This window comes from Eurosta solidaginis, chromosome 5, assembly GCF_040869045.1.
Source record: "Eurosta solidaginis isolate ZX-2024a chromosome 5, ASM4086904v1, whole genome shotgun sequence".
Taxonomy (NCBI): Eukaryota; Metazoa; Arthropoda; class Insecta; order Diptera; family Tephritidae; genus Eurosta; species Eurosta solidaginis.
Window position 1 is genome coordinate 119,891,018 of NC_090323.1, and position 25,485 is coordinate 119,916,502.

Consider the following 25,485-nt stretch of genomic DNA (forward strand, 5'->3'; position numbering starts at 1 on the left):
ATATCGAATAGCGCAAGCACTAAAAGACCGCCTTTGTAAAAGATGGACTTGCGAATATTTGCCAACATTATTGTGTCGTTCCAAATGGAGGGAACCAGTAGAGCCATTGAAGTGTGGCGATTTAGTAATAATATGCGACGCTAGTCTACCTCGTAGTCAATGGATAAGAGGGCGTATCAAAGAAGTAATAACAGGAAAAGATGGACAAGTTCGATCTGCAGTAGTCAAAACTAGTCACGATGAGTTACGAAGACCAGCCAGCAAGCTAGCCGTTTTAAACGTTTGTGAACCTCCATAATGATTCACCTGGAGGTGGAATGTTGTCGCAATACTATTAATCCCCAAATGTAAAAATGGAATACAACCCTGCACAAATTTGAGTATTCTTATTCAAATTTTCTCTTTGATCAAATAATAAAATTTATGTTCAAATCCTCTCAATTTATATGTCAACTTCGAATACTTGCAATTAATCTTTATATACTTACAATACATGTACCAACACATTAATAAATGAAATTCAAATTATACATATGTATCAGCTGAAACGAACATTCTATGAAACGAAATGTCCATTCGCGGAAAAATTTCATAGAAGAGAACATCAAATTTCTTTAACACGCACACGGAAACCAAATTGAATAAATTGATCAATAACTTTTTATTTGGTTAGTTTTCTTTGTGGGCATTTTTGTCTACAACCTCAATTTTGGTGCCGTTTGTCGTTTCGCTGTAGACGTATCCCTAACGTATCCCTATACGATACATTGGTGCTTTATCGGTAACCGTATCGGTAACCTTATAACAGCTGATTTGACCAACCTTATGGGAATCAATGCAATCGATTATTGGTGCCGCTAAGGTCGTAACCGTATCGTAGCCAACCAATTGGTTTTTGGTTTACTGTCGTAACGATAAACAGCTGATTACGTTAGGGAGACGACTACAGCGATACGACATACGGCACCAATGACTCCCGCTTAAGGGGTACATAAATCGTGGGTGGGAAAATGTTTATATAAATATGAAAAAAGTGTATATTAGACAACGCGGCACACTTAAAATTTTAGTTAATTTGGATTTGTGTAAGAGATCAATTTAAGGTTAATTATTAGAAAAATAGCTGAAAAAACTGTTTGTATTTGCTTGGGTTTACATTGCGCGCTTTCAGCAAACACAACTCTTAATAATTCGTTGAGTGGTAAAACTGTTTTTGTTGATGCGTTGCAAACATGTTTCCATCTTTTGAATGATAGAAAATTTTTTTCTCTGAACGGTGAGTTAAAGGGCCATTTAAACCTGACGTATCCATATCCATATAAAACAGCTGATCCAACCAACCTTGTGTCTATCAATGTAATTGGTCAATGGTTCCATACTTTAACGCCCTAGCCATAACCATACCATAGCCAACCAATTGGTTTTTGTCTCTTCGCCATATCCATAACCTAAAATTATTTGAGTTGGTGAATTTATTAGCTTTTTGTATATTTTATTTATTGTTTTGGATACGTTTTGACTATGAGACTTATTGTTTGTGGAATATGTTCGTAATTTTCTGCGTTTTCTTCATTTTTATGAAAATTTTACGATTTTTAGGTTAAGGCACCAATAATTGATGCCAATTGATATGGATAAGTAAAAATATGGTTATGACTATGGCGTTATGACTATGTCAACTTTGCCAGGCCTTAAGCAAAATGTCAAATCAAATAATTATCCATAAGATTAAAGGAAAAGGACTTTTTAAATTAGGGGGACTCATGATAGCATATAAACTTATAAGGTGTAAAATTATATCCATTTACACACGCTGTTATATGAACGCAGTAATACTCTTGATAAACTTGATTGTTTATCAGCTGTATTATTGCCGAACAACATTTTTTGATTGTTATACAAATTAAAAAATGCCAAGACTAAGTGAAAAATCAAAACTAAAACGCCTTTACTTGCTGATGTTGGAGATTTCTGATGAAAATGCCTGCTGTAATGTCTGCAAGGTTGCATTTCTTTGAGTTTACCGCGTTTACACAATGAAATGTGCGCGTAAATTTATACAAATTGTGTAAATGATTTTTCATACAAAATTTGACAGCTCGTGCGTAAACTAGATAAATTTATACGTTTACACACTTTATAAGGCATTTATACGGTTACATGAGTCCCCCTATTATTTTCACACTTCACTATCATATTAAGAGGAGAAATTGTATTCAAAATCAGTATTTTAGAATGTCAAAGCACTGTGAGATAGTCGAATAAATACGTTGAGCAAATGTAGCGAAAAAAATGTATGCTAAGCAATTTGATGTAAAATCCCAACCCATGAGTGGATCAGAAATGCTCAACGGTGCTTCCAAAAAAAAGCACAAGCTTTTAAATTTTTGGTAGAACAACTATTTTTAGTACTTAGCAGTTTTTCTAAAAATTTGCGAAAAAATATTCATGGCCTCAACCTTTCCCATAAATTAATCATTGCTCATCTTATCAAAAATCTGTTTTACATCGATTCAAAAAATAAAAGTATAGTAACCTCTTATGCCGTAGAAATATAATGCGGTTTTCCGCGCAAAAATTAATTTCACTTTGATTTCTCCAGATGATCAAGTGGAGTTAGGTTAAGTTAGGTTGAACTGGCCGGTCAATAAAGACCTCACATAGAGCAATTGTGTCCATAGTGTTACAAGAATTTGTTTGAAAACCAAACATTAAAAAACTACTAAGTACCATGAATTATGTTATAAAATACCTCTGTCATCTTGGCGAATGCTAAAAGTTTTCTAAGACCTAGCTTAATAACTTACTCGAGATCTGGCACTTATGCCGCTCCTAATAGCTGAAGCCTTGACCTGGCGAGTGCAGGACACGAACACATGACATGAAGAGACCATACTTATAAGGATGTGAGGCCAGAAGGTAGTGCTTAGCTGTCAAGTGGAGTATTTCGAGTGAAAATTTGCACAAGAAGCTAATATTTGATCCTCTATGAAACAAGGTTAGTTATCCAAGTAAAAATTGTTTTAGGTGGTCCGCTTTAAAAATTGTATCCCCATAGTGAAACACCTCGCGCTCAGTGCCTTCTATCTCGAAAACGATTCAACGTATAAAAAAATGTTTCAGACAAAAGAATTTAATCTTCGTTAGTATTGGTAATAAATACAGATAGCGTAAAAAATTTCGAAAAAAATCGATTTTTGCGATTTTTGACCTTAATTTTTGTAGGTTTAAAAACAATTTGCGAATTTAAAAATAAAAGTTTATACAAGAATTCAGCTGTGTATCTCGAATTCGAGATTTCTACCTTATTTTACTCACTAATTATAAACTTTGTGAAGTTTAAGATGGTATTTGAAAAGTCTTTGAAATGAATACGGAATAAAAATTTGGCCAAATAAATTGTACCGGAGAGGAATTGCTTCAATTTTAGTTGTATTTTAACCGAACATTTTTATTGGAAGCGAAACACTATTTTCACTTTCTCTATATTAGTTTCGTTTGCTGTTTCCGCCAATTTCCATACAAAGTTGGAGAATCTCGCAATCTATTTTTAGGCAACTTCTTACATATTTCCTAAAGGTAGTCTTGGCCCGATTCTGTTCTTGCTATTCTTTAAAGAGGTATCATTCAATCATGAAATCCTGCAAAATTTTCATGTATGCTAATGACTTTAAGCTTTTTAAATCCTATTTGTCGTTCGGAGATAAGAAATTATTACAGTCAGGCCTTAACTCCCTAGTTACTTGGTGCGATTTAAACTATATGCCACTAAACTTAAAGAAATATCAATACATGCGTTTTTCACGTAGAACTTCGCAGCCAGCTTCCTACACAATTAACAATTATAATCTAGGGCAAGTGTAGGAGTTTGTTTACATAGGGGTTGCTATGGATACCAAGCTTAGTTTCAACCTTCATGCAACTGTCAATACGGCTAGAGGTGTGTTAGCATTCGTAAAGCGTTTGTCAGAATCATTTAGCGATCCTTATGTTACGAAAACCCTCTGTAAAACATTGGTTAGCGCAATAATATAAATGGGTCGATAGTCTGGAATCCGCGTTATAGTTCATTCAGATGGGTTAGAATCAATTCAAAAACAGTTTTTACAATGTTCTTAAGGGATTTTGAATGGGATTCCCTGTATAATCTACCCGTTTATACCAGTCGGCTGAAACTTATCAATCTTCCTTCCCTTGCAAGTCGTAGAGAGATGCTTGGAGTAATTGTTTATGATCAAATTAGTGAACGGCTTGGTTTCTAGTCCTTTTTACTAAGCGAAGTTAACTTTAATGTTCCTTATCGGACAACTAAGCATTTTGAGCCCCTTTTTCTGAAACAATTAGATCTCGACGCGCGAAAAATCCCTGCCTTTCACCGACTCGGCAAACAAAAATTACAAATCCGTGCGTCATTCGGATATGCCCCTCGTGTCGGTTGGGCGTGCTTTGGATGATAAAACCGTTGAGAATTATTATTATAGTTCAGCATCTCAAATAAGCACTTAGTTTTCCTTTTATAATAAAAAAGGGCGAAAAGTTGGCACCTCGAGCGTTTTACTCTTGGTTACTCTAGCCTTAACAGTTGCTGAGATACATATTTGATTTTGAGACAACTTGTTTCAATATACCCTATAGTGGGCCGTAAACCGAACTTACAATCTTTGGTAGATATATAAATTTTAAATAATTTGTTTGGTATGCCTTGCTGATTTTAGGGGGGGGGGGGCGGAAGTTCCGTCCCCTGCCGCCCCTCTCTATGCCCATGCATACGTATTACGATAACAATACTTGAGCTGAAAGTTATACGTTCTAATTTCAGTAGCAAGTCCAACGTATATTACCAATTTCTCAATTTCAGTTTATATATACATACATCCATATGTATTCGGCTGCTCTTCAATTAACAATAAACGACTATAGCTAAATGGTGTAAAATTAGATAACTCGAACGATATTACTAAAACACTTGTGGATATATGTACATATCTGTAAATAATATATAAAAAGTACATGCATATGTGTTTCATTATAATCCAAAAATCTAAATTTGTTTTGAGAAGATTAACGTAAACTGTTAAATTAACATTTAGAACGTATGTTTGCAGGTATGTATGTAAATATGTTCATTTTATATTAATTGATATTACGTGCTTTGATGGGAATGGAAGCCCAAGCTAATAAAAACGCGCACCGTTTTTTAACGGACGAAAACAATCGATTTTTTTTAATCTAACCGAAGTACGCATTAATTGCGACAAAATAAAACGTTCATGCTCAGCCCGCATTGAGCATTTTGCCTCATTTTAGCATTTCGCCGAAAATGAGACACTTACAAGTTCAAAAATATTTGTATAAGTTTGGCGGAAACATAAAAATGTAAAAAAAATATAAAATTTCTATTGATAGTCATAAGTAAGACCAACTGAACCTTAATCACGCGCCCAACGCTTTTATTTAACTGTCTGATGAACGCCCTAGATTAATGAGGAGTATGATGACTAGTACCTAGGACCTACATACCTCATTGTATGCTTGTCACCCCTCGAACTCCAAAGTATTTTGATGTCACTTCTTCTGGACTGTATGTAATATGTGTTCCAAATATGAGCCAAATCGGACCACAAATACGATTTTTTTTTAAATATCTCGATCCTTGAACCACCTAGCGGGAGTTTTTTTCACAAAGCTATTTCTGGACCAGCTTGCGGCGATTTTTTCATAGGTCGCTTTCTATTCAAGTATTAATATGTGTTCCAGTTATGAGTCAAATCGGACCACCACTACGATTTTTTTAAATATTTCGATCCGTGCGCCACCTATCGAATTTTTTTCTTATTATTGCAATGTCAATGGGATCTGAACTATATTCTAAGTTTCAAGCTTGTAGCTTATCGGGAAGTTACTTAAATTTTAATAAAATTCGTAAACAACGGCCAGCTACACAGAGTCAAGCTAAATAAAACCGTTTAATAAAATAAGTTAGTTTCATGCTTTGATTTAGTTTTCAGTTCACTGGCTTCATCAGTGGCAAACTCCGTTAAGGAGGTGCACGTACATTTTCAACAACGTTTTTTAAGTTCAAGAAGTGATAAAAATCTATCACGACAAGTGTTTGATAGCCCATCGAAATACCTTGCACCAAAAAAGATTTTATACTTGGCTAGTTGTATCAATTACAACAACAACAGCAACAATTAACAAAGATTGGTTTGCTTCCAGATCCAACACTTTTCGAAACTATCTGCTAGGTGAATTGCCATTGTTCTGCTGCATTTTGATGATAGCAATTTTTTCGTAAGAAATCCGTTGAGGTTAATTGAAAATTATAATAGGGTTAATTAAGGTGTAGAAAGTTTGTGTCCCTGTTGAAAGTTTATTCCTCAGTGAAAAAACAAAAGTACCAAAATCTTGATTACAACAAAAGGACCAAAATTGAAAAAAGGGACTAGCGGACCAAGTAAAAATTTTAAAAAATATTAAGAAAACAGTGGTTAATTCGCTTCAGGAAATATTCAAGACTGCTTATGTTCCTTACATGTGGTATACTCCGGAATTCGTGTGCGACTATTGCTATAGAAATTTATGCAAGTTTACTGAAGGAAGGGCAACAATAAAGTACGCTGTACGAAAATTTGGCTACGACATACGGAAGGTGTATTTCTTTTCAAGCGAGCTTGAAGAAAACGCTTCAACTAGCTAAACAGTTTCATTATGCCAAAACCATACAGATGGTGGAGGTTTATCAGCTAATTGTTACTTTTTTCGCTGCTATGACATTTCTACTTCTAGCGCAGTATGTTTTTGACACTCAACCAGACAATTACAAAAACAAAATACATGAAATGCGTGTGTTTGTTTGTATGTATGTCACCCTGCCGCCACGCTGTTATTTTCGTTTATCTGCACATTCGTATGTTCATTTCATTCGCTCGTTTACAATAGTGCCCTATTTTTGAATATGCAACAACAACAACAACTATCAATCAGGTCGACAATTACCTTTCAGTTGAAACCGCTTAGCCAACTCAACTCGATTACTTTTTATTGTTGCTTTCCATGCAATTCGCTAAGCTAGCTAGTGTTTTAATTGTACTAGTTAGCAACGACATACAGCTGGAGCACTGCAATGAATTGTGCTACCATTGCGTAACTTTTACTCAAACTAAAGGGTACCAATACTTTCGCCGCAACAAAATTCGCTACGCTAATGTAGAATCGGTTTTTTTTTCAGCGGTTCTGTAGACTCCAGAAGAACGTATAGCGGCTTCAATGGAGATTTTTGATGATGTTCCCGAATTAAGCGATGGAGAACAAAAAAAAAAAAAAAATGAAATTGAAATTTAAATTTTTAATGTAAAAATTTTTAATTTAATATAATAAAATTAATAAAACATTCGGTTTTCAAATGAGCTGAAACCGTTACAAAAACCCGATAACCATTAAAAAAAAAGTTCAGTAAATTTGGCGTGATACAGACATTTCCACGAGTCTGCTTGCAAAAATTCAGCTCGATTCGATCACGGAAAAAGGGTTAAAAATCGATCCAAAGTCTTTCACACAGGCGGACAGACGGACACTACGAGCTTTATACTTTATACATAAAAAAAAAATTCTGACGTGTACATGAAAATCGCCGATACACGAGTATTTTTATTTTTTCTCCCCTTTCCGAAAAAGTATATTTGGTTCATAGGACAGAACTAAAGCTCGTTTTTGTAACGCAGTGTAATGCAGTGGTAATAAATTTTTTTTTTCACTATTACTAAAATTTTTATGAATTATGTGGTGCCGCCGTGGTGTGATGGTAGCGTGCTCCGCCTATCACACCGAAGATCCTGGGTTCACGCCCCGGTCAAAGCAACACCAAAATTTTAGAAACAAGTTTTTTTCAATTAGACGAAAATTTTTCTAATCGGGGTCGCCCCTCGGCAGTGTTTGGCAAGCACTCCGAGTGTATTTCTGCCATGAAAATCTTCGCAGCGAAAACTCATTTGCCTTGCAGATGCCGTTTGGAGTCGGCATAAAACAAGTAGGTCCCGTCCCACCAATTTGTAGAAAAAAATTAAAAGGAGGTACGACGCAAAATTGTAAGAGAAGGTCGGCCTAAAATCTCTTCAGAGTTTATAGCGCCTTACATGTATTTATTTATATGAGAAAATGCGCAACATCATTTCATAAATCGATTAATAACTCGAAAGAATGTATTATTGAAGTTAATACGCTCAGCCACTGCCCAGTCATACCAATCAAACGTTCGACCAACACACCCGCCGCAACGTCAGCACATTTGTTTACCATCGATCGCGCTGCACCGTAAGGTTATTTGTATTTCGCCATGAAATGCAATACCAATAATTTCATAACGCAACGCTTGTGGGAAATCAAGGCCCCGATCATTCTCACCTGTGGCAGTTAAACACACTTGCGTAAGGGTTGCGGCGCTGCCGCCGGCTCTGAGGTTACTTGGGCAAACTACCAAGAATGTTTGGACAGTTGCTGTCGGGGATCCGTGTAACTTAGTCGAGTTGTTTTATAAGCTAATTCATTAATCGTCCAATAAAGCTATTTGTATAAAAATTTGTATGTTATTTTGCGTGGAGCGAGTTGGCTCCTTAATTTTTTTTAGTTAAAGGATCAAAGATCCTTTAAGTGGCGCCTGAGCAGGCACCTGTTCAGAGATAGTTACCGCCCACAATGCTTGGATCATCCTTATCCGGGCTATAGCATACACTATGAACCGTATAGTGCCTCAACCTAAATGTGATAAATGGGATGGAAATTCCTGAGACTTCCAAAGGTACCGCATTGGAATATCCCAGAGGGTGGTGGAAGATGTTACGGTTCCTCACAGGGTCTACGACATAATCGATAGGGAACACAAGCGAGCCTAAAGAAATCACCGAGCACAAATACTCGAGCAATTTTGTTTTCCCGCAATGTCTAGGTTAGGCAGTGTGATACTTGTGACTTAAACAAGCACGTCAAGCATCCGGCAAAACCTTTCCTCCAATCTAGTCCAGTACCGAGTTATCCCTGCGTAATCTTACACATCGACCTCTTCGAAATAGGAAAGCAAAATTTGCCAAGCTTTTCTCAATAAAAAAAGATCTTCCGTTCCCCTCCGAATAAAGCTTACTGATCTCCTATCAGGACAACGAGCAATGGTAATGGTCAGGTTGAGCGTCTGCACTGCTGTATTTCGGTTGAATATAACAGACTTACTCCAAAAGAACATATTTCTATAGAAGTGGACAGGTATAACAATACTGTCCACTCGGTTATCAAACGAAAACTATCGGATGTATTACTCAACCGGACCTCAAGAATAAACTATAAGGAATTGGTGAATTTCCAAGAAAAAACTATGAAGGATATAAAAGCCTTAGAAAAAGAAAAAGAGATCATAAATGCGTGGTTGAAAGCTAAACGCACAACACCGTGTTCCTTTAAAACAGGGGAAAACTTATTGATTGCCAACAAACAAATAAAGGCAAAACAAAAGCCTCTTTATAACGAAGGAACTGTGGATGAGAACAGAAATGTAGTTACATTGTTACCGAAGGTGGGAAAAGGTTCCACAAAATTGACGTAAAAAACGTCTAAGATAGCATTGGTCAGAAGGCAACTCTTATACCTAGATCCTAGTGGCCCAGGGTTTTGGGTGCAATTAACTTGCAGCTGATCGTGTCAGATATTAGTTCAATTCCAAATAACTCGATGGCTCAAATGAAGACAATCAGTATTCTTCAACTACATCATTAGGACTATGCTTTAATTGACGTGAAGCCACTCCTGTCATTAGTAGGTCATTTGCAATTATCAACGCTTATGACTTAAAAGGATCACGCGAATCTTCCAATGTCAGCTGGAAAGCGCCTATATTCCGATGCAAGTTTAACACAAGAATTTTGAACTAACAGAGTGCGCTGCAGTACATAAATTGTACACATATTATAAACACCAAATCGGTGTAGAAGAAAACGTTCGCCCATCATTAAAAAAAAAAAAACAAACGAGAATGGAATTCTCTTACATATAAGAGCGTTGTTTAAACTGTTAACAATTTTAGAAATAGCTTGACGCGTAAGTTCTTATCCTTAATATTTTATATTACAAACAAAAAAAATTTTTTTTTCTAAACGGGGTATCGCATAGAGTTATGTTTAATTGAAATAAATCTAGTCTCCACAGCATCTGTCTCTGCGCAATTGATTGATTGATTCCCCAATCCCTTCAATCCGGGATGGGCCGCCTGAAACTCGAAACAATAAAACTAAACGAAACCAACGACTATGCAGCTGTTCTCTCCTACCACTTCGAGAAATTCCAAACTCAGCTCAGTAAACTAAAAGGCCCGAAAAAAATAATTGTTAGACCTTCAATTATTTGGATAGGATCGGATTGGAACGGTTCCCCTAACGTTTCGGACTGAGATATGGTCCGAAAAGTACAGGATTCTTTAGCGTCCAATAGCAACCAACAATTCAAGGTTAATTCTGAAATATATAAAAAATCTCATGAGTAATTGCAGACTGTCAATGGCATCATAACCGCCACAAATGGAATCCTTGGGCATGATCACATTATGAAGATCTCGAAAGAAATCCTACACAAGGTAATGACTATGAGGTGCGATGTCAGAGAATTGGTCCAAGCTTGTCTGATGGCTAAGGCAGGTGTGGTCAACAGGAACCTGCTAGACAAAGGAAAAATCAATGGAATTATAAGCGAGATAGAGGTCCTCGCTTATTGTAATGTCATCGCAGCCATTGAGTACGGAAAACCAGCCACCTATACCTAAGGTGGCCGAAACAAGGTTTAACCATCTAATCATCAGGTCAATAACAAATAACGGCCATCGAGTGGAATTGCAAAACAGTGTAGTCCTAGTTAACAAAGAGCAAACGCATGTCATCCAGGACAGCTGTATCCACCTTACAAGCGCAACAGTATGTAAGCAAGAATCATTGGACCTACTTTGAGAGGACGATTGCGTGTCTGCTAAAAGGTGTTAAAACTAGTTGCCGCTACATAAGCTGTAATAACTCAACACGATCCTCTTGGACCACTTTAATAAGGCTATTTGGTCAGGCGATATCTCCAATAATTTGAGCGGCTCACATGTTTTCCAACTGGCCAACGAAACTGTTCTAAAATTGACGATGGAACCTGGTGGAGTAGAATCAGCTCAGGCATCCAATCATCATCGGAAGTTATGGGTTTTGCTGTGATGGTCACAGCCATTTGGTTAATTTGGAACAGAATAACGGAAAAATTAAACATACCTACCTTGAACATTTCATTGTTGAGCAAGAGCTTCCGAGGGCACAGGCACGAGGATTCACTCCAACCACCTAATCTACGGCACGTAGATCTTTGAAGGGGAGGAGTTAACACGCTCAACCACTGCCCAGTCATACCATTCCCACGTTCGATCACAACATGCGCTGCAACGTCATCACGTTTACCATCGATCGTTGCACGCGCTGCAGCGTAATCATATTTGTGTTTTGCCATGTAATGTAATACAAATAATTTCATAACGTAACAGAAAATCAATGCCACGGTCATTCTCACCTGTGGCATTCAAACATACCTGCATTAGGGTTGCGCCGCTGGCGCTGAGGTCTCTTGGCTAAACTACCAAGAACGCTTGGGCAATTGTTGTCGGGAATCCGCGTAACTTAGTCGAGTTATTTTATAAGGTAATTAATTCATTAATCACTCAATATAATAATTGTATTAAAACTTAAATCTTATTTTGTGTGGAGCGAGTTGGCTCTTTAATTTTTTAGTGAAAGATTCAAAGATCCTTTAAGTTTGATGATACTATTTTATAATGCGTTATTAGAGATCATTTTATTAGCTTTAAAATAATAACTTTGTTAAAACAGCGATGGAGCATGAGTTGACTCGTTTATAATATATATAAATATAAACTTTAAATTGATATTGTGGATGGCGTAGTCGGCGTTGGGTCGACTGAGGGTTATTTTTTTGAATAGGCCAAAATTTCAAGACTGAGTGGACCTATGATGTATTATAAAAAAGCGAATACAATTTGGAAGTAGCTAAGACATTACTTACGTACCTGATCTGCGCTTAACCGTTTCAACGGTTATGACCGACCAACAAGGCGTGTCGAAAAGGACCACTTTTACATTATGTTAGTACAGCTATTTGTTTAAAAAAATTTAAGTATTAAACAATTTTGGAATAAAGGGGCTTTTAAAATTTTTTCAGTGAATAATGATTAGGAAGGTTACATTTACGTATATATTTATATATTTATACATATATGTATAACAATTTATATTCATATTTAATAGGCTAGTTTGGGTTTGCAAACATTTCCGCGAACTAACTTTGGATATATTTCGACCTTAAAGACGATAGTTTGGCCTTTTGTCGTGGGGTTCCCAAAGGTTTTATTTGCACAAACAAAAAAATTTCCCACCGCACTCTTTTTTGACAAATGTATGAACTCTGAGCTTGCTCCATATTTTGTATTAGCTTATCATTTGCATATTTCAAACAGATACATAGAAATACAAATAATGGACTCTTTTTTTTCTAATGTTTCAAAATTTTTTATACTCGCTTGAAAACAAATTTCAACTGTAAAACAAAAACAAATTAAGATCGCGAGTTTGAATCGAGCTCAAGGCCTAAAAATAATTATTTTATCATTATTATTGTTATAATATATTTTTTCTTAATTGAAAAAAATTTTAAATTAGAATAGAAGAAAAAAAAAATTTAGACAACCGCCAAAGCTCGTTGTATAGATCCATTTCGGGAACTGCTAAATTCTTTCATCGGCAACGTTTAGGCGCCGCTGCTATAACCATTCAGCCACCACAGCGGTTTTTTGTTTGTCTTCATTATTCCTACTTCAATTCTGGTTCTTGCCAATTGATATTCACAGCACTGCGACATCTGTTACAGAATAGTTGTGAAAATTGGACTTTGTTTATGGCGATGATGCCATAGTGTCATATTTTATTGACACTTTTTCCCCGTGCTCTGGGATGTATTAACAATTTTTGTTGTTATATCGCCCTACTGATTTGTAAGATCGCGAGTTTGAATCGAGCTCAAGGCCTAACAATAATTATTTTATCATTATTATTGTTATAATATATTTCTTCTTAATTGAAAAATTTTTTTTTATGACACTATGGCATCATCGCCATAAACAAAGTCCAATTTTCACAACTATTCTGTAACAGATGTCGCAGTGCTGTGAATATCAATTGGCAAGAACCAGAATTGAAGTAGGAATAATGAAGACAAACAAAAAACCGCTGTGGTGGCTGAATGGTTATAGCAGCGGCGCCTAAACGCTGCCGATGAAGGAATTTAGCAGTTCCCGAAATGGATCTATACAACGAGCTTTGGCAGTTGTCTAAATTTTTTCTTTCTTCTATTCTAATTTAAAAATTTTTTCAATTAAGAAAAAATATATTATAACAATAGTAATGATAAAATAATTATTGTTAGGCCTTGAGCTCGATTCAAACTCGCGATCTTACAAATCAGTAGGCCGATATAACAACAAAAATTGTTAAAAACAAATTAAGCGAGCAGAACTATGTTGCTTAATTTGTTTTCGCTTTTCTATTACAATTTTTGTCCAAGCGAGCAGACAGAATTTTGAAGCTTTAGAAAAGAAAAACGCCCTATATACATACATAGATTTATTTTTCGCTCCCTTTAATGAATTTATAGTGGGGTTGAGCTCTTCATGTAAAAAATCTGTCTACATATAAGAACTTTCCCAAAGCCTCTATATTTTTGTATAAAAAATACATGTGAATGAGCTAATGTATTCTAAAATTATGAATTATGGGCATTTTTTTTTTCTAAAAAATTTTCTGCTCCCGTATTCCTATAGACACTATTTTATTTTGTCTTGAATTCCAAGGTAGAAATACTGACGAAACTTTACCTCGAAATATCAAAACGCAAAAAAAATTTCCAAGAAGCTTAATTTTTCAACAACTTTTTTCACACTTAAAACAATGCAAATGACACGGAAAGACTATTTGATCTTTTGGCTTACCTATTTTACAAAAATTATGATTTTATTTGTGTTTTTGTGCACAAAACTTTCAAACTAATAACAAAATTTTCATTTCTCAGAGAAAATAAACTTAACGTTTGTTTTGAAGGAACTAGGTTGTATTTTTCTTGTATTTGGTTTAGTTTTTCTGGAATATAGTTTTCACGCTTACATCAGGGGGGAAATTCTGGTTCTGTGGAAGGATGAAGTGAACAAAAAGTTCCATACATTTCAATAAGTTTTTGTTTGAAATTTTTGTTAATTTCACCGTTTTATAGAACAAGAATTGCTCCCAGTACTGAAACCGTTTTATGAGGGGGGCGACAAAGAATTACAGAAAAAATACAGGAAAGGTAGTAGAAAAATACAAGAAAAAAGTAGTGTTATATATTGTGACGAATATTAGTGACACTAAGTGATACTCACATCCCTAGTCTGATGCTAAGTAAATGAAGTCACAACAACAATAAAGCAGACAGTCACTTGTATCTACATAAACGAATCAATCATTATGTCTACACATATGTACGTACACGCAGCGGAGAAGCAACGCCCAACCACATGCATATATCTGAGATACTTCCGAAAGTATGCAATGAGAGAAGCTATAAAATCGTTCATCTGTAGTTACAGCTGAGAAATTTGATAGCTGATGGCCAACTAGTAGATTCTGGAAATGGAAGCGCCTAGAAGATGCGAACGAGGAAATAAGAGAGTACAAAAGGCAGCAACAGTAGAGGTGCAATAATCAGTTTTGATTAAGCACGTTATCTGTCGAGCAATATTTATTGTGAAGTACTTTAATAAAGGCCATTTTGCATTATTAAATATTGGAGTTATTTATTCAACAGTTTAGTGATTCGAACCTAGCAAAAGGTTGCAAATAAGATGATTTGCAGTAAATTCGTTACAATATGTAGGTATTAGAAAATAATTTCAATTGAAAAACAAAAATATATCAAGCTACATTTGTTTTTGTTTTCCAATTGACATTTTTTTCTATGCGAGCAGAAACAATTTTAAAGCCTTAGAAAAAACCCCTTATATTACAAAAAAAAAAGACATTTAAATCAAACAATTTTGCAAAGTCTTACTTCAAAGTTTTGAGACATACACAATAGACCATATTCGAGACAAAGTAAAAGAATATGTGATCCAGTTTAAAGGGCAAATTAAATCGTATGCAAATAACTCGCTACCATCAAGTCCTGGGCGCAGATTCAGTAACTGTGAGTTTTAAAAGGTACACTTTTTCTTCATATAATTTGTATGAAAGAAAAATGTACATTTCAAAACTCACACTTACTGAATAAAGCCCCTGGTACCAGTTTTATCAATCATTATGACGAGCCTCCAGATATTTTATAAAACGAAAAAGTAACTTAGTTTTTTCACGAATTTTCTCTCTTAGATTTTAGTCAATGCAATCGTACTCAAACCGAAGCTATAGCAACGGAGATATTTCTTTACTTTTCTGATGATATAAGCTTTAATGCTTTAGAGTATTTTCCTACTGTAAACAATTTGGCAATTCACAAAGTGTAGCTAAATATATGTGTGTTCCTTACTCGGGTGGGGGTAACAAATGTTTAGCCGATGAGAATTCTTTTATGAATCTGAATCTTTATTTTGAAATATCTTCCTTTTATACATTTTTAATACTAATTTCTTAACTACTTATATGTGTATGTGTGAGTGTGCACATTCTTATCTTAATTGTGTGAATTCAATACCAAGGTATTTTAAGTTCATTACAAATCATATATTTTGTGTGTAAGTATTGAATCCGAATGATATTTGTTTAGGTTAGCATGCATTGGAACAATTGACTGATAAGCTGTTGCTGCATGTAATGTGTTGGTATACTGTTGTGTACATGTTATTTTAAATCTTTTGTTTTTATCTCTTTTCTGTATAAACTAATATAATCTATGTACATATTTTACTTAGATAAGCAATTTTGACATATTCATGTTACAGTTCTATTGCTTACCGTTGCATTTGATATTTACGCCCCGATTCTAGTGTGGTAACAACATTCTTCACCACGGTAACGAAATCATGCGGCACCTTTTACACCCTTTTGGTATTCTACCCCCGAAAATAGCAAGATAATTTTTTACCCACAAAAGTAGGTGGTTACATCGAAATAACCACACAACAGCTGTTGTTTAGAAAAAGGCAAAACTGAAAAATAAAGAATTGTAAGCTCAAATAAGTAAAGATAATAGTAAAAAAGTGTTGCCTCTTGCTATACATATGTATTTGTTTACATTATGTACTTTCACAGAATAAATTACAATATACCTATGTAGAAACTGATCATGCATAATATACATATACATACACATCGTCCCGTTTATTCGTTAACCTCGTATCTACAAGTGAGACATTTTCGGTAAAGCGAACACGGTTGCCACACCATGCTTTCATTTGGGACCAAAATTCATCGAAAAAAAGGACCAAATTTTGGCACTTTGGAAATTTAATATTTGAAAAATATAAAAAAGAAATAAGCCAGATTATTAGGCTGGGTCTAAAACTTTGCCAGGTCATTGCAAAATAATTTTGTTTTTAATTGAAAAAATGTTTTTGAGGCACTTTGAAAATTAGATATGTTAAAATTTAATATTTGAAAAATATAAAAAGAAATAAGCCAGAATATTAGGTTGGGTCTAAAACTTTCCCAGGTCACTGCAAAATAATATTTTTTAATTAACAAAATGATTTTGAGGCACTTTGAAAATTAGATATGTTAAAATTTAATATTTGAAAAATATAAAAAGAAATAAGCCAGATTATTAGGCTGGGTCTAAAACTTTGCCAGGTCATTGACTTATACATTTCTTTTAATTCATTACCGAATTGTTTTCCAGGTAGTACTAATTTGGGTGGTAGCTTATTTCTAATTAATGAAATTTCTTTATTAAGTTGTGAAGGTTTTAATAGTTTAGGATTTATGCAACCATGATTTATATCAATTAGTAAAAAAATTATGGAAGTTTGGATATCTTCACATTCATCCATAATTATTTCTATTTGAATGGTTAATATCTGAAATATCAAGGTCATTCGCTCGGCATTTTGCTCTTTAACTAGTTCATAGTAAAACTTATTTAGTTGTTCATTCATTTTTTGAAAGGTTCTGTTAACTTCATCGGTTGTCTTTTTTAATATATTTATCGTAGAATCGACGAATGATGTCTGTGTCTTAAACAACCTTGCGATATCATTTTGGTTTTCAAAAATATTTTTAATATTTGATTCCATATTCTCTCGATCGTCAGCGTCCATTATGCCAAATAATATATGGTAAATCGAGCCAACAAATTCGAATGGTGCTCGCCTCTTTCTATTTTCTTGCTTCATGAACAATTCGTTATTCTACTTCAGGCTATTATATTTGTGCTTTAAAGTTCCGGTAATCATTACACATGCCTCTTCATAATAGGTCAATAATTTGCACTCATTTTTAAGTCTATTAATATATTCTTTAATTCCATCCATTGGATCGTAATACGAACATAGATCGTAATAAATGATTAAAACCCATTTTGAATTTATTGTGTCTATTTTGCCGATCGGATCATAATATATTGCGGTATTATTTTTCAGCTCAACTACTGAAGTTCCTGTATTAGCTGTATTTATGTATAAGCTTTAACTTCCATTGTTAGCATGAGCAATGTAAACAACCATATCATCAATGTGTTTGTTCTTTTCGGCCCTCCTGGGTTTATCGTATTATTTGTTACTCTTGATGTCAACAGGCTTGTGGCTTGTTTTGGATCTTCCGTGTTAATGCTACTTGTTGTTTATAGTGAGCATAGCTTGTGAACGGGCCGTTTAAGTATGCCATTTTGTACTTTTAAAGTTACAACTCTGGTTTTTCCATCGCTTCCAGGATATGTTTCTATAATTTTGCCTAATGGCCACTTGGCTGGATGAGTTTCTTCATTTTTAATTATTACTATTTGACCTTCCTTTAGATTATTTTGTTTGAATTTCCATTTCATTCGTTGTTGCAACATTGCAACATGTCCGCTTTCCCACCGTTTCCAAAAATCTCTTTTCATTTTTTGTATTAGTTTCCACCTATCTAACGAATTCATTGTTGTATCATTAATTGCTTCAGGACAGCCTATTAATGGACATCCTATTAAAAAATGCCCAGGTGTTAAAACATCTGTATCTGTTTCACTATCGATCGCACATAGAGGCCGTGAATTTAGTACTGCTTTTATCTGTGAAAGAATGGTAATCATCTCTTCAAATATCAATTTACTTTCGGCTATGACTCTTTTTAAATGATATATCACTGACTTGACTCCAGCTTCCCAAATTCCTCCGAAGTGAGGGGCTGCCGGCGGCCCAAACTGCCATTGAATTTTGTCTGATTCTAATATGGGAGCTACTGTTGAGTTTTTCTTGATTGCGTTTTTGAAATCTAATTTTCTACAAGCTCCAATAAAATTTGTCCCATTGTCTGAGTATATATGCTGACTCGTACTCCTTCTAGCAAAAAATCTTTTAAGGCAGCTATTGGCCCTGCATAGTCTACACCAACGTGTGTGAATGTTATAGATAACGATACTCGAAATTCTGGAAGATTTCCCATTATTTGTTTAGCTGCTTCCTTGCGGTAACGCATGCAGCGACTACAAGTTCGAATGATTTTTTTAACGGAATTCTTTAACCCAATTATGCAGTGATTTCTTCTAATCGTTGCTTCCATTAATTTATTTCCCCCATGCAAGGTGGTTTTGTGAACATTTTCAATAACTAATGTTGATAAATGTGATTTATTTAATATTATCGGATGCTTCTGATCAAATTGTAGCTTCATATTTACTAACCTACCTCCTACGCGAAGGATTCCCATGCTATCTAAAATTGGATCTAAGCTTGCAATATTACTTTTATTGCTAATTTCTTTTTTGATTTCTAAGCTCTGTATTTCCTCTCTAAAATGTAGTCTTTGCTGATATTTTATAATTATCTGTTCAGCTTCTTTTAGCTCTGATTTAATTAAATATGCAGGATATTGTTATCCTCTTATTCTTTTTATAAATCGTAATATATAAGCTACAACTCTTATTAATTTAATTCAGCTGGAATATTTTACTATTACCTCATCCAGAAAATGCGCCTCTTTTGATGTTATGACATATACTGCTTCGATTGCACTCTGTTTTGGCCATTGATTTTCTTCTTCTTGCAACCATTTGGGACCTTTCCACCATAACTCGTGCTCTACCAGTTGGTTTGCAAATACCCCTCTGGATCCTGCATCAGCTGGATTATCTTTGGTTCCAACATGGTGCCATATTGCCGTGAAAGCCCATGATTTGATTTCTTCTACTCTTGTTTTGATGAACTTATCTTTACTTCCAGAATTATTTATCCATGCTAGAGTTATAGTTAAATCGCTCCAAGCAAATATTTTGACTTCTCTATTGATGATTTTCTGTATTCTTTGAAGTAATTTAGCAAGTAGTTGAGCCGCGCATAATTCCAGTTTCGGCAACGTCAAAATATGTAAATCAGTTAATATGCTACCCTGTAAAAAAGGGTCTAAATTTTCATCAACACAAAACAAGGCATCTGATAATTGTTGCTGACATAGCCATTCACACGATTTAATGCAGGTGTGTGTACAACGCACAACCAAACAAAATTTGCATTCCGGCAAATTTGCGGACGTTGAATTTCCCACAGAAGTCACAACTCAACACAGGTGTGTAGGTACATATTTTGTGTAGAGTTGTATGTAGGTATGTAAGTATGTATGTAAGGTAAATAGGTATGTAAGTATGTATGCTTAAAGTAAATATGTATGTAAGGATATGTTTAGAATAATTTAGTATAAATAAGCTGAAAAAATTTGAATAAAGAAGCATTCGCTTATTAATTTTGAAACCTCTCAAAACTGATTATTCGTTTTTAATCTTTTATATGGCGATCCTGCCTATGATTCTGGTGGCTGATTTTTCAGCCTAATTTCATAGCTGGCAAGGATACGCCTTTTATATGGCGATCCTGCCTTGATTATACTGGGTGATTACTCGGCCTAATTCATTGGTAAGGATTTTACTGGCTGATTACAGCCTAAGCCTTGTAAAAAAAAAGAGAGAAGATGAATTAAATTCGGGCACCAACAATAAAAATTGCGGCAATTGAAAAACTTCGACAGATAGGATAGGATAGGTTAGGTGGTAGCTGCCCTGATAAGGATAGCTCACTTGGACAACACGAAGGTCCGTTGTGATACCACATACACCAAAAATAACGGTGACTTAGATCTAGCTACTTAGAGAATCGTTGGGTAGCAACGATAAAGCTCCGAATGATACCGATCTCAACTTTGGATATATCCTCGGGAGATCCAAGTGAGTCGCGACCGAAGTACTTTCGCCTAGTTCTGGCAAAAGCTGGGCAATCAAGCATAAAGTGATTTGGTGATTCCACCTCATTATCCTCCATACAGCTGCAGCAGGATGGAGTTTCGAGTATATTGAGACGTACCGCATGGATACCCATGGGACAGTGCCCTGTCAAAGCCCTAATGGCCATTGATAGGTGAGCCTTAGTGAACCCAATTATTTCCGCAGACCTCCTGCCATCCACTTTTGGCCAGAAAGATCTTGCTACCCTGCAAGACGTGGTATCCGCCCAACGTTTGCTGAGCTGATTCGAGGCCCAGCTATGGAGGAGCAATCCACAGGTGGCCAGCGGGATTCAGAAATCCCTACAGCCATCTTCATCCAGTTCAGTTATACCGATGCGGGCTAAGAGATCCGCTTGACAGTTACCCGGGATATCACTATGGCCCGGGACCCAGATAATCTTAATTGTAAAATAATTCGATGCAATCGCAAGCGAGGTCAGGCACTCCCAGACCACCATCGATCGCACTGTAGTTGAGCTCAAGGCCTTGATAGCCGATTGGCTATCAGAGTAGATGTTAAATTCCCTAACCGTGGTAGCACTGGATAGCATTCCATCCACCGCATCCTTAATCGCAGCAATTTCCGCTTGGAATACAATGCAGTGATCAGCCAACTTAAACATGCGGCTTAAATTTAGCTCTTGACAAAAGACCCCCCCCACCAACCTTTCCATCCAGCTTTGACCCATCCGTGAACAAGTTAACCGGTCCCATGCCCCAGATAATTCCTCTTCCCCAATCCTCTCTCTCTGGAATAACTGGGGTGAAGGTTGTATAGGGAGCTGTTATCGGCATACAGTATTCCGTTCTGTCCGGGATGAAGTCGAAACTGGTAAGAAGGCTAGAGTGTCCGCGGTTAGAAAGTCTATATCCCATATCACGAAGCCTGACCAACGACCTTGTCGCGGCCGCCTTTCCCGCAATATCTACTGGGTATATGTTCAGCATGACGTTCAGTGCCAAGGTAGGCGTTGTTCTGAGAGCGCCACTGATACCGATCAGCGCCGTCCGTTGCACTGACACTAACATTTGGGAGGTGCTCGCCGTGTCCAGTGCTTTCCACCAGACCAGCACCCCATATAGCAGAATCGGTTTGACCACCATCTCATAAAGCCAGTGTACTATTCTTGGCGAGAGTCCCCATCTCTTTCCGATAGCTCCTCTGCAGCAGTACAAGGCAATGGCGACCTTCCTGGCCCGATCTTCCACATTGGGTCTCCAGGACAGTTTCTTGTCCAAAACAATCCCCAAATATTTAACCCTATCAGAAAGTACCAACGTTACCCCTCCAATCGAGGGAGTTCTGAAATCGGGCACCTTATATTTTCTTGTGAAAAGGACCAATTCCGTTTTTCCCGGGTTGACCGCCAATCCACATGAATCAGCCCACCTAGCCACAGTATCCAGGTAGCCCTGAAGAACATCGCGCAGGGCGCCCAGAAATTTGCCTCTGACTAGGATAGCGAGGTCATCTGCATAGGCAACCACCCGACAACCATTGGCTTCCAGCTCCACAAGAAGCTCGTTGACTACCACAACCCAGAGGAGAGGAGATAGGACACCCCCCTGTGGCGTGCCCCTGCACACCTTCCTCTTAATTATGGCCCCTCCCCACTCCGCTGCGACAATTCTGCCGCATAGAAGTTTGCTAATAAATTCAACCAGAGCCGCCTCGACTCCTAAACCCACCAGAGCTCTTTCGATTGACCCCGGTAAGACATTGTTAAAAGCTCCCTCTTGTCTAGAAAGGCACCCAGAGCATACTCTTTGTGTTCTAGGGACCCCTCTATTTGCTTTACAATCGAATGGAGAGCCGTTTCCGTCGATCTGCCCTTGCAGTACGCATGTTGTGAAGCCGACAGTAACCCCCGAGGTATCCTTTCCCGTAGGTACAGGTCAATCAACCGCTCAAACGTCTTAAGAAGAAACGACGAGAGACTGATTGGCCTGAAATCCTTAGGTGATACATGAGAGCTTCTGCCGGCCTTCGGAAGGAAAATAACCCTAACCGTGTGCCAAGACTTCGGGATATAGTTAAGCCTGAGGCAGTTAGTATATATGATGGCCAACCAGCGGCAGGAAATCCCCAAAGACCTTTGAAGCTGCGCAGGAATGATTCCATCCGGGCCCGGAGACTTATAGGGCTTGAACGACCCTATAGCCCAGGTTATCTGACTTTCCCGTATTGGAATGGCAGGCACTTCTGCATGGCCAACGACCGCCGACCATGCAGGCGAAGATCCCTGCGCAACTGGGACATCGGGAAAATGATTGTCCAGTAAAAGCCTTAGGGACTCCTCGCTACTCATCGACCAGTCCCCACCATCATCTCTCAGATACCCCAGAGGAGCGGGGTTCCTAGAGAGTATTTTCTAAATCTCGCGGATTCATTGCAGCCTTCTACGTTTTCGCAGAAGCTTCGCCATGCATCTCGCTTGGCTATCCTTATTTCATATTTATAAATCCCCAGACTCACCTTATAGAGCTCCCAGTCCGAGGGTAATTTACTCCTCCTGGCTCTGTTGAAGAGCCGCTGACTGGACGCTCTTAGGTCGTCAAGAGAATCCGACTACCAGGGCGGCTTGCCCTTCCCCCTGTAAGTTTTCAATGGGCGGGACAGCTGAAAGGCGCTATTGCTTGCCGAGGTGAAGTTTTCCACCAGAACGTCTATCTCAGATTCAGACAGGCCCGAAGTAATGATAGGCACCGCAGGCAGTAGCTCTCCCAGCTTCCTACAATACAAGTCCCAGTTAGTACTTTTAGGGTTCCTAAAAGATATTTTACCGGGACTTCTTCGTTCACTGAGAACTGAATATATCGGTGCTCGTTGAGAACCCCCCATCCAGATATCCGACCTTCCAGTTCTCTACTAACCAGGGTGAGGTCCAGGACCTCCTCCCTTACCGCAGTAGTAAAAGTCGGGTCATTCCCCCTATTACATATACAAATTCCCTCATCTACAATAAAAGTAAATAAAGACTCACCTCTAGTGTTGGTATCCGAGCTTCCCCAAATGCTATGATGGGCATTAGCATCGGCACCGATGATCACGCCAACACCTCTCCGCTTTGCTTCAGCGGTGATTTCACCCAGTATCGCAGGTGGTGGTCCCTCTACGTCCCCGTGGGGCATGTACGCTGAGACCACCCACATTTCATTACTTCCTCGCTCGAGGCAGACCGTGGTTACGTCAGAATTGCTGAAATTAGAGAGAATAAAAGCTTTAATCTCTTTTTTAACAAGCACACAGGATCTAGGCCTACTTGCCTCCCCATGCACCAAGTTGTTGAATTTTCCAGTCCTTAATCCAGAAATCTTACTGCCGTTACTACTCAGCCACGGCTCCTGGAAAAGGACTATATCCACTCCGCCTTTTTCAAGGCAGAGCAACAAATTTGCGGAAGCCGCCTTAGTGTGCTGAAGATTGATTTGACGGATTTCCATCAAAAGCGCTCTTCTTCCGCACCCCATCCTTGGCGGATTCGTATTAGTCTTGTCCATTCTAAAAAAGTCCCCCCTCAAGGCCGCTATCCGGAGCCGATTGTGCAGTCGCCCTTTAACGGTCTCGTGGTTATCTATGCTACGCAGGGAGGCCACGCGAGGGTTGACGCATTACCTTATGAGTAATGCGTTCAGAGCCAGACCGGGCGCGAAGCGGGAAAATCTTCAACCGCACCTACACCACCAACTTAACGGCGACGGAGCCGGAACGTACCTTAAGGTCCGCCACGGTTTTAACGGGACGTGGGCAGGTGCAGCATTAGCCTACCAGCCATTTCGGTAGGGTTTCACCCCGACCTACTAAAGTGGCAGAATACCGCACCTACCAGCCCAAAGTCATCAAGTCAAAATGTAATGTCAAATCAAAGCCCTAAAACAGTCCAGTTCGTCACCGTTGTGTACCGATCTTGACTCTTAAAGAGTCCTCCCTCCCCTGAGCTCGGCACAATGACTCAGGGGGTGCGGGTTTTATCGAGTTGTCCTCTCTAGGTCTGCCATTATCAGTAGAAGCAGGGGCACCTCGTGCAGGACGTGAAAACTAATCACGCGTGACATTCGTCACTATGGCCGGTCTAAGACTAATATCAGTCCCTGATCCAGAGCCTGAAACCACTTATGATATCCAAGCCAAGTATCTTAGCCCCCAACTTCGACAGAACATACACTAAAATTGGAACGATACAGAGAAGATTAGCATGGCCCCTGGGCAAGGATGGCACGCAAAATCGTGAAGCGTTCCACATTTTTAATGTCCCATGGTGATAAGATGATATAAACACCAGGAATGGCAGCATAATAATTATAAGTATAATAAGTATATTCACTTAATTAAGAAGTAATTTTGACAATTAAGACATTATTTTCAAGCAGGAAAATATTCGGGCAACCTAACAGCTGCCTATTGACAAGCAAAAATTTTAAATTTTTGCTGTAAAAACTTTTTGTTACTGATTATTGAGTTTTGTTCCTAGAAGAGGACATACAAAATCAAAGTAAAGTGCTTATGTCGTTTTCATAAAACTCCTTAAATATGAAAAAAAAAATTTTTTATTTTGAAATGTTTACCAAATAATGTTTTACCAAAATAGAAAAATTTTTTTAAGCCCAAAATGCCATAGAAACCAAAATGAAAAAAAAGAAAATAGCATAGTGTATTTAACTATTCATCATTTGAGAAAAAAAAATTTTTTTCAGAAGATTTTGTAAGAAAAATTAGAAATGTCAAAAATGTTAAATTAAACAAATTTCCCCTCAAGAACAAACATTTTTAGAAATAAACCTTTTAAATAATAACTTTTATAATGCTAACTAAAAAAGAAAAAAAAATAATAATAATAAAGTAAAATGGAATGCTTAATATAATAAACATAAAAACAAGGAAATAAGCATAAATTAGCATTTTTCCCACCCCCAAAGAAACAGGAATACGTTTTTATTTTCTCTTTTTCTCTTTCAATCATATCATCTCTTT

The 25,485-nt window shown here is 37.2% G+C and overlaps 1 protein-coding gene and 1 non-coding gene across 6 annotated transcripts in view; both read left to right on the forward strand.

Annotated features, from left to right (window-relative positions):
- The first annotated feature begins 4,801 nt into the window (after window positions 1-4,801).
- The window catches only part of Mipp1 (Multiple inositol polyphosphate phosphatase 1), a 1,171,163-nt gene continuing 1,150,479 nt past the window's right edge, over window positions 4,802-25,485 (forward strand). For all 5 annotated transcript variants that reach the window (XM_067757520.1, XM_067757518.1, XM_067757523.1 and 2 more), the window contains exon 1: window positions 4,802-5,105. Coding sequence is in view for 1 of the 5 variants with exons in the window: in XM_067757516.1 (XP_067613617.1) it covers window positions 5,096-5,105 (10 nt within the window). In the remaining 4 variants the exon portion in view is untranslated. The remainder of the gene's footprint in view (window positions 5,106-25,485) is intronic.
- Window positions 24,654-24,761, forward strand: LOC137234083 (U6 spliceosomal RNA). The gene has a single exon (XR_010947685.1). It is a non-coding gene; the product is annotated as a U6 spliceosomal RNA (small nuclear RNA).